Source organism: Dromaius novaehollandiae, chromosome 4 (genome assembly GCF_036370855.1).
Source record: "Dromaius novaehollandiae isolate bDroNov1 chromosome 4, bDroNov1.hap1, whole genome shotgun sequence".
NCBI classification, from domain to species: domain Eukaryota; kingdom Metazoa; phylum Chordata; class Aves; order Casuariiformes; family Dromaiidae; genus Dromaius; species Dromaius novaehollandiae.
Genome location: NC_088101.1, coordinates 86,543,937 through 86,558,672, shown reverse-complemented (window position 1 = coordinate 86,558,672; position 14,736 = coordinate 86,543,937). Strand labels below are relative to the sequence as shown.

At 45.7% G+C, this 14,736-nt stretch overlaps 1 protein-coding gene across 6 annotated transcripts in view; it reads right to left on the bottom strand.

Moving 5' to 3' along the window:
- EXOC6B (exocyst complex component 6B) overlaps window positions 1-14,736 on the bottom strand; it is a 291,383-nt gene that overhangs the window by 240,134 nt on the left and 36,513 nt on the right. For all 6 annotated transcript variants that reach the window (XM_064511671.1, XM_064511672.1, XM_064511674.1 and 3 more), the window contains exon 2: window positions 2,813-2,978. In XM_064511671.1, the coding sequence (XP_064367741.1) occupies window positions 2,813-2,978 (166 nt within the window). The remainder of the gene's footprint in view (window positions 1-2,812; window positions 2,979-14,736) is intronic.

Here is a 14,736-nt window from a genome sequence, read left to right as displayed (position 1 = left end):
TCCCTTCCACACCTTGAACCATGTTTTCCAAATTGAACAACCCCAATGTCTCTCCTCGAGTCTTTTCATTCCTACAATAACCTTTATGAGATGGAGTAACTACAATGGTACACAGCTGTCAAGATGTTGGGGGTACTGGGAATTTGCAGAGCAAGAACAACTCAACACTGCACTCCGCGTTTCCTACTAAGGAAGAAAGTCTGTGCAGTACAAGATCTGAGAACATTCAAGATGTACAACATTAAAAAAAAGCAGCAAGATTTTCCTTTGAAACCCCATAAGAAATTAAATGAGAAACATGTTAGTGAAACTATACAGTTAAAAAAGTTAAAAAACAAAGAAAAAACAAATGCAAAAAAAAAAGGTTTTGGTTCAATAAAATATTATGGTTTAAAATCACCCAAATTAAGGAGACGCCTTTCTAAAGACATGTCCTATATATTTCTAGTTAACTTAATTGTTTATCAATATGTGGGTTATAAACCAGTGACCCAGCATCCCTTGAAAGAAACATGAGGTTTCTAGTGCAGAAGTTCATTACTGAGGAGCTCACCCGCGAGCAAGAAGAGTTCCCAGCTCTGTGCTAGCCCTTAGGAGACCAAGAACGATAGAAGGTTTAAACACAAAGAGTTTAACCATACAGTTCTGATTTCAGCTTGATTTGGGGCCACCTGAGCTACAGCTGCCCTCTTCCCTCCGTACTGTAGCACTGTATTACGCAGGGACGGGTGAAGACGACACGTCTAGCTCGTATTTAGCATGTGCATTCTTAAAACAATGAAGCTGATATTTCTACAAGTGTGGTATTATAAGGAATGCCCCAAAGCTGAAAGCACATAACCAAAGATGCGCACTAGAGATGCACTGTGGAGGGCATTTATTTCATCCTTGCTTGCATGTATGTTCAAAGACCAGCGCTACTGAGAAAAAGGCCAAGATCAAATGCAGAATGAATAGTTGGAACAAAAGCCACACTCGTCACTGGACCCATGGATGATTCTCTCGGGAAACCCTTACAAAGAGGATTCAATATTTCTCAAATAAGCTTCTGTGTATATTTTTCCCATGTGCCGTTTTATAGATCGCATAGTAATAGAAATCAAGAGAGATCCTGAGGGTACAGAGATGGACTTCACAGTGCGCCACCAACAAAGTAGCTGTTTGTAGAATGGGAAACAGCAACAAGCCTTTGCAAACAAACAATGTGGAATTCTTAGCTAGAAACAATAGCTTAAAAAAAAGAAAAAAGAAAAAAGCGGACTCCTTTCATGGTATTTCCAATGGCCTCATCCTGCAATCAACCGCTGGGTGAATCCTCGCCTTGGAAAAAGCCATTGCAATACGGTTCCTTCTGATGTCAGGAAAGCCCACGCAAAGAAGGTGCTCCCGCATGCACGCGTCTGTCTGTGGGATTGAGGCCGGCGTTGGAAACGCCAGAGTTAACTTTGAAAGCCAACAGTTGGCACAGCCAAACTAGTGCTCTTAATTCTTCTCCAGAAAACGTGCTTTTCTGAGACTTTTCCCCCTGTTATTACTTCATTTCCTCTAATTCTCCTTGAACAGTCCTCCACACTTCCAGACCAGCTTCCATAAAGGTCCCTCTCAACAGGTCACACTCCGTTTAATTAGTAAGACTAGCTGTACTGTTCTCTAGACCCAACCCGCACCTTTTTGGGTGCCATGCAATTCAGACCCACTCACTAGGCAATTGATTTTTGGGTTTTGTGTCTTTCTGGGGGGTGGGGGGGTAGATCAAGGTCACACCTTGCTGGTGAAGCTTGCTGAGAATCCAGTTCAGGAACGGAAAAGGCACGCAGTCTTCCCTTCCTCTGCCCTAACTTCTGTGGGAAAAAGAGGAAGGTTCTCCAACCCCTGAAGCTCACTGATTAAGTCATTGCTATGCTTTTAAATATGCCCCAAACCATATAATATTCAGATTTTCAGGTGCAGCATCCAAGCTTAAATTGCAAGCCCACCTGGCCCCTACGTGCAGAAAAACCCGCAGTCTCTAGCTGCTTCTCCCCAGGATGCTGACTGGTTTCCTTCCCACTGCTTATCTACACCCCAATCCTACAAATGGCTTTCTCCCCAACCTACTGAACATAATCAGCTTTTAAAGAAATAGGAAAATTCCACTTTTCCACATCATTCTCCTGTCTTTCTGCACAGCTTTAGAGGCTTCAGTATTTGGAAAACCCATCCCTAGCTCTAACCATTTTAGCTTCCAGTTAAAGCAAACAAAACTGGAGATGCTACTTAAAGAAAGGAGCTATGCCTTCGTTTACAAGCCAGTATTTCAGTATTTAGTGATTTCAAGCATCCTTACTTACTTTTAACTACTGTTCCTTCTTACTCTGAACGTATAATGTTCTGAATTTCATTTGCTTTTTAAATATTCATATTTCACTTGCCAGCATCGGGCAGGCACCTGGTGATTAAGGTCAGATGTGCATCAGAAGTTTTTGCTGATCCGACTCGGGCAGAATTCCCGTTACAGATAGTGTTGCACACCAGAACGGGCATGGGAGCAGATGCTGCTGCAGCAACAGATGTGCTTTTGACTATAGAGCGTATTTTTGCTTAAGAAATCAGTATAAGGTACCCCAGGAAAAGCATGTCTCCTAATGGAGAACAGGCCTAGCCTTCATCTTTCTTGTGCTTCTAATGTACCACAGCATTCCAGTGTGCCAAAATAATTGTTAAACTTCAAATGACTAACCTATGACTCTGGGAAGGAAGCTTTTTTCCTGCTGTTTTAAGACAGAAAGGAAATGCTCTGGACAAAAGGAGACATTCACTTGGTTTCTCTTACCTTCAGTTTTTGCGCTTCACCCCTAACCTTCAGCAGCTCCGTGATGGAATCCACAAAGCCCTGGTAATGGAAGTTGCACATTTTTTCAATCTCGCGATCATGGTTTCTGATTCGCGCTTCCAATTTTTCCATGAAACGACCGTGTTCCTCTCCATCATAGACAGACCTAAAAGAAGATGCCAGCGCGGGTCAGGATTCCAGCATGTGTTAATGTCATTGCTTACAAGAAATACCCAGAACGTGAGCTTTAAAAAAAGAAATCTCCTGCGATCAAAGGAGAACTCTGCTTTTCTCTTGCATATAACTAGGCCGTGTTAAAATAAACCAGAAAAATGCTTTTTGTTCTGCACTGGCCAGTACTGAAGCTGATCTCCAGCAGCTTTGTAAAACAGCCCAGGACCCAACACTCTCGTCTACAGGAAGGCGGCTGCTATGTAGAGTCAATATATCACAACTGCAAAGCAAGCTAATGCTGTTCTAGCAGACAGATAGATGATGTGACACCTGGAAACAGCAGGGGATTGTGCTTGGCTTCTGTTTTTAGAGCGATTACAGTGATTTTTCTGTGGCATGTGCAGCTCCCACTCTTAGACCTGTCTCTGCAGAGTTATAGTATCTTGAGGAGCACTGCTAACTCCTCAACCTGAATTCCCCCTCCAGGCAGAAGTATTAAGTACCCACGAGCTTTATGAAGTCCAAGGTTGCATCATTTCAGAAAGCAAGGCTAAATAAATCATATGCTGGACTCCACACAGCAACTAGAGGTGAACGACGGGGAACGACAGAACCGTACCAAGCTACAGGAGTCACAAAACAACCACTATTTGCAGCCGTGGCCAGCGACGCTTCATGAGGAATCAGAACTAGGGGAATCCTGCTAGACATCTTAAATCTCCCTGCCCGAAGCACCCGCGTGATGTGATCTGTGCCCACGAGTCGCTCTGCAGAACTCCAGCTTCTGAATCCACAAAGGTCTCCAAAATTATGGAGAAAATACCAAGATAGGACTGAAAGCTGAAGGAAAAACACCGAATTATTATGCTTTAAAACCCTCTTTAAGAACTTCAACTGTACAATTTCAGTAAACCATTCTCAACGAAGAAAAAAAGAGACACAGAAATGAAGATGCCAGAATCTTTAAGCCTTTTTAAAACTCAATGTAAAATAACGCAGACCAACATCACATGTTTCGGCAGTCTACACAAGTCTCTGAAGGTTACAACATCATGTCCTTTGGTACCAACCAGCTTCTACCCTTGGACTATAGGCAGAAAGGGACAGAACTTCCTCAAATGGTCTGAATGCCACCACGGCATGATGCTAGTGGTTCTTCCTGCAGCTTACCCAGGCACGGAGATTTGCTGGAGAAACGTGGAAGTGCTAAAGCTAGAGGCAGAGTGCCATCTAGCGATGCTCGGCCGACGGGCAGCGCTTCTCAGCGGACAAGGCCCCTCTCTTCAGCGAACTAACTCAAAATTCAAAGATGAACACACACACAACCAAATGAAGCTACAGAAGCTGTGCTTTTATTCAAGCACAAATTTTAAAGACCAATGCAAACAGCAATTATGGGTTCCATACAAGTGTGTTTGCCTGAAAAGCAAAATACTGTTGGCAATACCGTTTGCAGAAGCATCTAGCAGCCAAAAAGATCTCAAAATCATTTACAAACTGTAGGCAGCGTTTCATTTGCAGATGGCTGAACACAAAGTTCCCATGCTTTTTATTAGCCTGATTCTATGTTAAAAAATGAGTTGATGACAGCAACAAAATCCCAGTATCCTAGAGGTCACCTCTAAGCTCGTTTAAAAAAATTCTGTGTCTTCCTTTTGAGCCCTCCTGTTCATTCACAGTCCTATCGGGTAAAACCAGCATCCTTCACTTCCACCCTCCCTTTAAAACGCAAGCAAACGAGCAAGACCCAAGAGCTTTCTGCCACCGCAGAGAAGCGCCAGACCGAACCACCAATGGCCTCGAAGGGCATGGGACACCAAGCACTCACTCGACATTGAGCTTCACGTAGGCAGACTACCGTCATCGTCTTAGCTTCCCGGGCCCCCGTTGGAGGTCCACCTTTCCCAGCCGCTTCTGTAGCTGTCTGAGCTCCAGGATCACTCCCGGAAAACCATCCCTGTGATTTCACGTCCTTAGAGTCCATGCACTCTTATTTACCTAGCAATTGTCGGTTCCTTCTCCACACCGGCTCCAGATCTCAACTGCTCCACTCAGCCTAAAAAAACGACTGCAATACAGCAAATTTGGGGAAATACAACCATTTTCAACTCCTCCTTCCTCCTTTTCAGGATTACTATGTTTGGGGCATTAGACTTCACACTTCTTACCCACCAAACCCTGGGAAAACCCAGTATCTTGTTCTGGATATACAGGCATTTTCTCCGGCTGCTCCCCTGAATCTCATCTCTTCTCCATACGCACTTCACTTCTTGTAACAACTTTTCCAGCTGGAGCACTTACTCCAGCCAGTTCTGGATCTTCAGCACAGCGCTACTCAATTGCCGAGTGACTAGTGATTTGTAGGACTCTGTGATCCACAAAAAAAAGTCTCTATAAAAAGAAACCTTATACGTATATTTATTCCACTACTAAAAACAACAAAGCAATAATTAAGCAAAACAAAAATGAAAATTAGGTTTCAGCTACCCATTTTCTTGGCTGTAAATACAAGGCCTTGTGAGAATGCTATAAGAAGTGATGATCCATGAGGTAGTCTTTTTTCTTTGATATTAAAAAAAAAATGGTTACATAGCTTGAGGAATAACCCCCGCCTTGGAAAAAAACCCTTTGATTAAAAGTCAGAGGAACAGTGGCCTGGCCCACAAGCACCGACCTCGTAACTCTGGAGAAGGGTGTAACTTCTTAGCTCGATGGTTCTGTGCTCACTGACAGATCTTTCTGGTTTATTTTTATTTATTTTTTTTTTCAAGTACACTCACTAAACAAAACCATTTAAAAATTACTTTGAAAAGTTCTTGGATTGTACTGTTGAGTTTCACAATTTCTGCATTCATTAAAAATCCACTTTGGTTTCTCAAAAGGTCAACTGGGGAAAAAAAAAAAAAAAGGAAAAAAAATCTTTCCAGGAAAGTTATAACAGGCAACGTACCAGCGAGCCCAGCAGCTCTGCTCTGCAGCCTGGCTTCATTACAAAACCTCTCCCTCAACACAGGGGCCACCAAGCCTGGTCCAGCCCGAGGGGCCAAACTATTAAGAACCAGTAACGAGCGGGAGAGGCTCCAGGCGAGATGCTCAGATGCCGTCTCCGGTTTCCAAGAGGGAGAGAGGGAGCCTGAGCCCAGGCGAGGTGGGACACGCTGAGCCCTCCTGCTGCCCACGCGGCCCCACGCCAGTGGGATGATGCTGGTCCTCAGGCGACAGCTTGCACTGAACAATCTGGGGCCTTGAGACCACCCAAAAGAGCAAGAACTGGGAAGAGAGCAGAAGTTGGGGCAACGCAACCCAACACAAGACTGCCAGGGGTCACAAGCTCCGCTACGGGTTTCCTCCTCCAAGAGCTGCCCTCCGAAGCAGCTCAGACACGTCACCGTGCCACCAGCCTCAGGTGGCACCTCCTAGGCCAGACGCACGCTGCGGGACCTTATTGCACACGTATGAAACGGCACCGGGAGCCACCTGGGAGCTGACCCGCCGGACCCCCCGGCCCGCTCCCAGAGAGGGCAGCCAGGCTGGAAGGCCTCCGGGGAGGAATGAAAGGGCTGGGGAACAACACGAGGAGGACAGCACGGGGACAGCGGGACACAGGCGACCCGCTGGTGCTTTCAATTAATAAGTGGAACAAATTCCTGAGTCTGCTGTGGACTTTTTTTTTTTCCTCCCCCCCCCCTTTAAAACTTCTGTAGTGGTTTTAATCCCTCAGAAACATTTTCTTCTCATTAGGCTACATGAAAGCATTAGCAGTTTGTTTAATCTTATTCTAACTTTTGTAATAAACAACTACTGAGCAATGCAAAAAGAAAAAAACACAAGAGTGGTGCAACATCTTCATTGAAAAAGGTCAAAGCAAGTTTGCAAGACTAATACCTGCTTAATACCTAACGGAGAGAGCTCGTCACATCAAGCTTCATGCTCCAAGGTCTGTCTGTGCATCAGCAAATTGCACTTTAAAAGAAACCCCATTTACTTGGCGTATTACACCTGAAAGCACTTGAGGTGAAGGTCAAGTGCCAAATTTGCTTTTTAGCTTTAATTCTATTAAATAGAACTTAATTCTACTCTGATTTCCCGTAACACCGACACAGATTTATATCCGGGTCACAAGCACAGCAGAGCAAGTAGCAACTCTTTTCTTAAAAGCAAAAGTACACAATATCTAATTATAAATATTTTTCATTTTATAGTTTAGAAAGCATTCTCACCTTTGTGGATCTAAATGGAAAAAGTGCATCTTGCACATACAAGGTGACCCCCAATTGTATTTTCAGCCTACAACAAATCTTTCCCACCCATGTAAAATTCAGCAAAATATTAGCAATATCCCATTATCACTAGGTTCTCAAGTGCAGAATAAGGGAGTTGCTGAAAAGCACCACTGCTCTTAGTGTGATTATTTGGCCAGATAACACTGGTTTCATAGCTGGGGGAAGCTGTAAATGGGACTACCTTGACTTCAGCAAGGCTCCTGACATTGCCGAATTTAGGTATTCTCAAAGCACTTAAGGGAAAAACATTGTACAGAAAATTACCATAAACCGCATGCATATGCTAGTCAAGAAAACCCTTCTAAAAGACAAAGTTGCTTGTCAAAGGCTGGGCTCAGGCAGAAGGGGCTTTTCAACAGTGGCTCCACATGAATTCGTCCCAGGCCTGGTTTTCCTCAGCAGTTTCATTAACAAATTGGAGAACATAATGCAAGCTGTACTTTAAAAATACGCCGCTAATACCAAAGCGATAGGAGTCCTAAGGCTCCCACAACACAGCATCCCAGAGGTTGAGACCTTGGGAAGCTGGAGACGTCAACGGCGGGCAAGGGCAAGGCGGGCAAGGGCAAGGCGGGCAAGGGCAAGGCGGGCAAGGGCAAGGCGGGCAAGGGCAAGGCGGGCAAGGGCAAGGCGGGCAAGGGCAAGGCGGGCAAGGGCAAGGCGGGCAAGGGCAAGGCGGGCAAGGGCAAGGCGGGCAAGGGCAAGGCGGGCAAGGGCAAGGGCAAGAGACTGGCCCAAGAAGAGGAGAGCGCAGAAGCGCAAATAGAATGGGATCAGCAGGGAGGCAGCTTTCCAAGAGAGGAGACAGGAGCTTCAGCCCAACACCCCCGCGGCACGAGTCACCTGGCACAGCACCTTATTTCTAGAGCATGTTGGAGGCAATAAGTGAATGGCGGTTGCTCCTCGAGGCGCACGAGGGGACTCTGCTTTCTTCATTTCTGGGCCTCGTACTTAAGGGCAAACACAGGTAAACAGCTCAGGAAAGGAAGCAGCAAGAATCACAAGCAAAAGCATCGGGCCATGAAGCAAGCCTGGAGGAAGCGGGCTCGGCCTCGCGCAGAGAAGGCAGGCACGGACGTGGCCAACATCCTCCAAGCAGCCCCACGCCTTCCCCACAGCGCCGGCGGGGCACACGTGAGCCGCAGATTCCGATACCCCAACAGCAGCGATACCCCACGTTCGGCCCCGAAAGCACACTTGCAACTTCATCCCCAGTCCACCTGAATCACAGATCGAGCCCCAAGCTCCTGAATGGGTTAGGTTTTGTATTTGGATACGTATTTATAGATGACAGGAGAGAGAAAAAGAGAAGCGAAGACGTGGCTCCTGCACAGCACCAGTAATTTTGGTGCAGATCATCCCCTTCTCAAAAAAATTTTCAAGCTCCCTTCACCACTCAGTGCAAAAGCTGGCTTCAAGCTGGCATCAAGTCAACTTGATGCCATCTTTTGTCAAAAGCCAGGCAAACTCTTCAGGGAGACCACGCAAGGCTGCAGCAATGCCCCATCTCACTCCTCACTCAGAGCCCTGCTAGACCAAGGCCATCTCCACAGTCCACCACTAAGGTGACAGAACCACCCTGCAGACGGACAGTTCTAGAGAAGAGCCCTTTCTCCTGGACACCACGGTTGTCTTGCTGTATTATTTACCCTATCCGCAGCACAAGGAAGGAGAGAAAATGAAGATTTGACAAAGAAGAAGAAAGCCACCCTTCCAGTGCATCCAAACTTCAGATCGCTGATAACAGAATATAGCTTTTACAAACTTTAGAGAATCAATAATTTAGTCGTTACATCTATAAAAGCAGATTAGATTACCACAGAAAAATTTTAATGTCTATACTTGCTGTGTTATTGCCCAATAAAAGGTTTTTTTCTTACTAACAAAGTTCATTTTGTTGTCTTATGCATTGTTCAAACAAGTTGATTTTTTTTTTGGTGCATTCTTGGCTTCAAGTTTTGGACCCTCCTTTCTGCTGTGAAGCAATATTGTCACAACATCCAACAGAGACACAACAAATCCCGAAGACATGCGTGATGTTAAGAGCGCTACATGATAAAACTACACAAAGTGTAGCAAAAAAACGACAGCAGGGTGATTGATAACTTCCACGCTCGAAGCGTGTTCACCAACGTCTTTGCAGAGTGACTTGGGCAGCGACTCCAGCGAGGGCTGCACGCGAGCATACGTGTTTCTCATGGCCGGTGCTTCAGACCGAAGCAGCAGCTTAATGTCTCCATCGTCTCCACGGGAGGAGCAGCGCAAGACGCAACAGCCCTTGGCCCAGAGCTCCCCGCCTGGCAGCTCCGTGTCCCAGCACTGCCAGCTTCTTGCTCCTTTCCTCTCCCCAAAGAGCATGGATCGTTATCAAGGTCAACTCAAGGTCTCGCTAGCAGGCAAAAGTTTAACGAGATGGCACAACTAAGTTTTTTGCTGCCAGTTCATTGCGTTGAGAAGATCCTGACTTTTCAGCAGTAGACGGATTTGCACTCTGCAGCACGCAGCTTTGCCAGGGGAAAAAGCTCAGTCAGTTCCTCCTCCAGCCCGGCTTACAGCTCCTGCCTTCCTGCACGAAGCCCTGAGACCCTCTCCTGCACCAGCAGCACCCCAAAACAAGTGAGGCTACTCTAAAAAGTCTTGAAGCTTCTTGTAGCCCAGATCAATCTAATCAAACCTGATTAGGAGCAATCATACAAGCAGCTCCAGAAGGTAAGCTCAGAAAACAGTGGCTTCTTGGCAGGCACAGGCATTTTGCTGACCCAGTTTCTTCCACCAGCACAGTCAGAGCTAGAAGAGGCTCTCATTTACTGCCTAATAATTGCTTTCTAAAACTTACATGCAAGTATCAGATGAGAAAATCTGTGGGATTCAGTTGCCTAAACATGGATGCCAAGTACCCTTTGAGATACCCACCTAGGGCATGTCAACGTGAACAGGACCTACAGGAGACCCATGATTTTCTAGAGAGGCAGCTGGAGGTCAGACAAGATATCTCAGGGTATGAATGGCACGAGGTACCTCTGCTTATGGAGCTGCATCACTCCCTGCGCGCGTTGGTTCAGTTTAAGCAGTTTCGTTCAATTTGAGAAAACTTGTGTCAAGAACCTGCAGTAACGTGCCAAAAGCACAGATGCCATAAAAGAGACGTATTCGCAAATGAACCTGACTTGGTGAACGTATATAAAAAGGTGCCTTCTCCAAAAAGGTAGAGCTGGGGATGAAAGAACAGATGTACTGAGTTTTACTCCACTCTTGTAGTTCTCTGTTTAGGGAAATGCTCCACCACATCCCCAAGAACTATGCAGTCTAAATAAGACATACTAGTGATACACAGGAATCTCAAAGTGATGATGAAGTTTTAATTAAGCTTTGCGGAAACTTTGTCAAAGAGTTATTTTACAGATCATGTCTCAGTTAAGACAGGAGGTAAAGCGTCTGTAAGGCAAGAGAAGATGTTAGAATCAGCTGTAAGAACTGAACCAAGATCCAGGAGCTGTGGCATATCTGTTGAGGCTTGGACAGCTAAATGAATGACAGACACCTGCAACAAAAATAAGCCAAGCTTAACTAGCCTTGGAGCCACTCAAGAGGTCCACTATGTTGGACTCCAATAAAACTGACCAACAGACCTCCATAAAGAGTTACTAACCCTGCCCCGAACCTCTGCTGTCCTAACCAGGTCAGGGTCAAGGTTGTAGACTTTAATGCTTTAATTCCAGGACAACGAGGGTCCCCTCCACCCCCAACAAACCTCAGCTTCATCCCCAAACCACTGCTCACTTCTGAACTCCAGTGCTGTAACTGAAAGCCCATCCTCTTTCCAGCTATGCCTCCTCTGGCAAACTCAACTGGAGGACATGAGACACAGTCACAGCAACATCCTCAGGGAGGAAAGCTGCGTGAAAAGTCAACAGGGTTTGGGATGTATGGCTACCAGAGGAGGCCCAAACTCACATTCCCCTGCAAATACTTGTGTCTACTGAAGAAGGGAAAAATAGTAATGGGCTTAAACTGCCCAGAAGAATTAGAAAACTGTCTAATGTTTAACCTAACTGCAAGAGTGGCAGAAAACCAGAACAGACCATCTAGGCATGTTACGGGATCTCTTTAATCAGACATTTCTAAGAATAGATTAGAAAAACATCAAGCAGGAGTGGCTTAGGCTTATTCGCTCCTGGAGAGACCAAATTCCTCCTCTGATAGGGAGAGGATGAAGTAGCTAACTTCTTGAGATCCCCTGAAGCCCCGTTTTCTACAGTTCTGATCTGAATAGCTAAAGCTCTTTGGAAACCACTTGATCTTAACTAATACTGTACTAAACCCTAATGATGAAAGAAACAGTGTATTTTTGGCCTGGGTACTAAATCCAGACAGGTTTCACAAGGATTTCAAAGAACCCAACTCAACTTTCACTGAAAGCAACAGAAAAATTTCCATTTCCTTCACTTGCACAAGATCACATCTTTAGTTATAAAATACTCTAAAGCCTTCTTAAGTACTTACTTATGACAAAGCAGCGCTTTTAGACTATACATTACTGGAAAAATGGAGCCACCATGAAGCCACAGCCATCTCTGGGGTGGAATATAGATGTTCTGTGCCAGACTAAGATTGTGAAGGAAACGAACAATAATGACCCTAATTGAAAATAAAACGGAACAACTTGGTTCTAACGTCCCTATTGCAGAACAAAATTCGGATGATAAAAGACCGTAAGAGGGAGAGCTTGAACAAATTAGCGTTCATCCTTGAGGAGAGCCAGGAAATGGAAGGAGCAACCCAACGCCAGGCAAGCCAGAAGAGCGACAACAAACACGAACGCTCCCAACTGCGGCAGACATGGGGGGAACTGGCACGAGCAGAGCTTTTAACTCTCAGAGCACAATGGAAACAATTCCCCCAGAACAAAAGCGATGCGTCAGCGGGCCCGACTCTCTCGGGCTCTTTCAAGTTGCAAGGACAGTTGATTTGCACCATGTGTAGGACAGGAACGCGAGCGAGAACCAAACGAGATAAATTTCATCCCGTCCAAGCTGGTGAACATTAAGACAGAGATGAATCATCTTTACAATGCTTGTAAACAACACAGTTTTTTAAAAAAAGGAAGAAATCTAATGGTACACCCTAGTCACACTTACTTTGCAGGAAGTTTCTGAACGTTTATGCCATATGTACACTATTGTTAGGAAAAGTGTCGAAATAAGGGGGCAGACACCAACCCACAAGAATCAGCGGATGTGGATTTAAAGCCACCACAAATGTTCCAGCCTCGCTGCTGCTGTGCCTACGATGGTGTCCCAGCACGTTTAATCCTCTCTGACAGGCCACAGCTGGGGAGCAGAGGACACATCTAGAGTAACGGAGAAGATGTGCATCATATGTGCTATTTATAAAGAGAGACAGAAAGCTCAAGGGAGTCATCAGCTCCCTTGCTCTGGTGATTCTCACTCTGGCCTTTAGTGATTTACCAACTTTTAAAGGGGGGGGGGGGGGAAATTATCTAAATTCACTAGGACACAGACCACCTTTATATGGTAAGTCAGCTGTGAAGGACACACCAATACCAGAGCACTGAAGATCCAAATCCCAGAGCTATACAACAACAACAAAAAACAGCACAAAAACAATCACAAGCCATTGAGTGCTGGCGATAGTCCTTAAACATGGTAGGACACTTGGAGAGATCTCTCCATTTAGCTTATTCAGATGGGAAATTGAGATGCAATTTAATGCCTAGATGCAAGCATATTCATTAAACAACATACCACATGCTGAAGAACTGTTAATTCAGGGAAGAAGCACATAACAGCACAAAATGATTGCAACCTTAAGCCAGACAAATTCAAGGCAGAGAGGAGGATGCTGGTTTTGTTTGCTTGTTTCCAAACCCACTGGTAGGGACCAACAGGGAAGCGGTGGAATCGCCCTCTCCATCGAGTATCTTCCAAGCTGGCCACTGTCCAGGGCAACACACATTAACCAGATGTCTTATCTTGCTCAACATAGGGGTAACCGCGTGAAAATTTACAGCCTGTAACATACAGGCATGCTGTGCTGTACATGTTCAAATACATCTTGTCACATAACGGTACACACCGCCCTCTCCTTACCCTGGCAAAACCACACAGCTCACCCCAGCTGGAACAGAGCAGGCACCACTGCTCGAATGTTGTGTAACATGCTGAAGAAAATCCTGTGCAGCAACATACCCCGGGGTCGATACTGGAACCAGTATCATTTAACATCTTCATTAACGAGCTGGATGACGAGACAGAGTGCACCCTCAGCAAGTTTGCAGCCGATACAAAATTGGGATGAGCGGCTGATGGACCAGAGGTCTGCGCTGCCCTTCAGAGGGACTGCAACGGGCTGGAGAAACGGGCAAGCAGGAACCTCACCAAGTTCAGCAAATGCAAGTCCTGCACCTGGGGGAATAAGCCACCAGGACACGTTGGAGGCTGAGCAGCTCTGCAGAAAAGCACCTAGGAGTCCTGGGGGACATCAAGCTGAACACGAGCCCTGCAGCAAAGACGTCCAACAGCATCCTGGGCTGCGTTAGGCAGACGGTAGTGGGCAGGTTGAGGGAGGCGATCCTTCCCCTCTACTCAGCACGGGTGAGGCCACATCCAGGGTGCTGGGTCCAGTTCTGGCCTCTTCAGCACAAGACAGACACTGGCATGTTGGAATGAGTCCAGCAAAGGACCACAAAGCTGCTTAGGGGACTGGAGAGTCTGATGTACAAGGAGAGGCTGAGAGAGCTGGGACAGTTCAGCCCGGAGAAGAGGAGGCTCAGGGGGATACTACCAATGTGTATAAACACCTGATGGTGGGGGGGACTAAAGACGACGGGGCCAGACTCTTCTCAGTGGTGCCCAGTGACAAGACAAGAGGCAACAGACACAAACCAAAATACAGGAAATTCCTTAAACACAGGAAAAAGCTTTGTTACCATGAGGTGATCAAACACTGCAACAGGTTGCCCAGAGTCGTTACAGTGTCTCCATCCCTGGAGATATTGAAAGGGACCCAGCAAATTGTTAAGCTGATGATGAAACCAATCCCAGTTTAAGGGAAAGATCCTTTTAGACATCTCATCCAAGTAGAAATATTGCCAAAGAAAAATAAAGCTGTTATAGTAAATATTACTTCTGAGTATTTACTTTTAAATAAAAACATTTCAAATCAGTCTAGTATTTTAATGGCTGTATCTGGACAAATTTCATAAAATAATGTGACACGTAAGAGACATGAAGATAGATCTACCTCTGAAGGTCTAGATAAAATAGTTCCCAGAAGAAAGAAGCAGCAGCAAGTGATCCAAGTTTCAAGTTTTATTCCTTTACTCAATAAATGCCAGGAAAGCCCCCCAGGCAGCAGTAGCCTGAATTACAGGAGTTGCATTACGTGTGCCCAGCACCACCTCTGCAATTATGTCCCACTCCAAAAGGTCATCACCATGAATAAGTA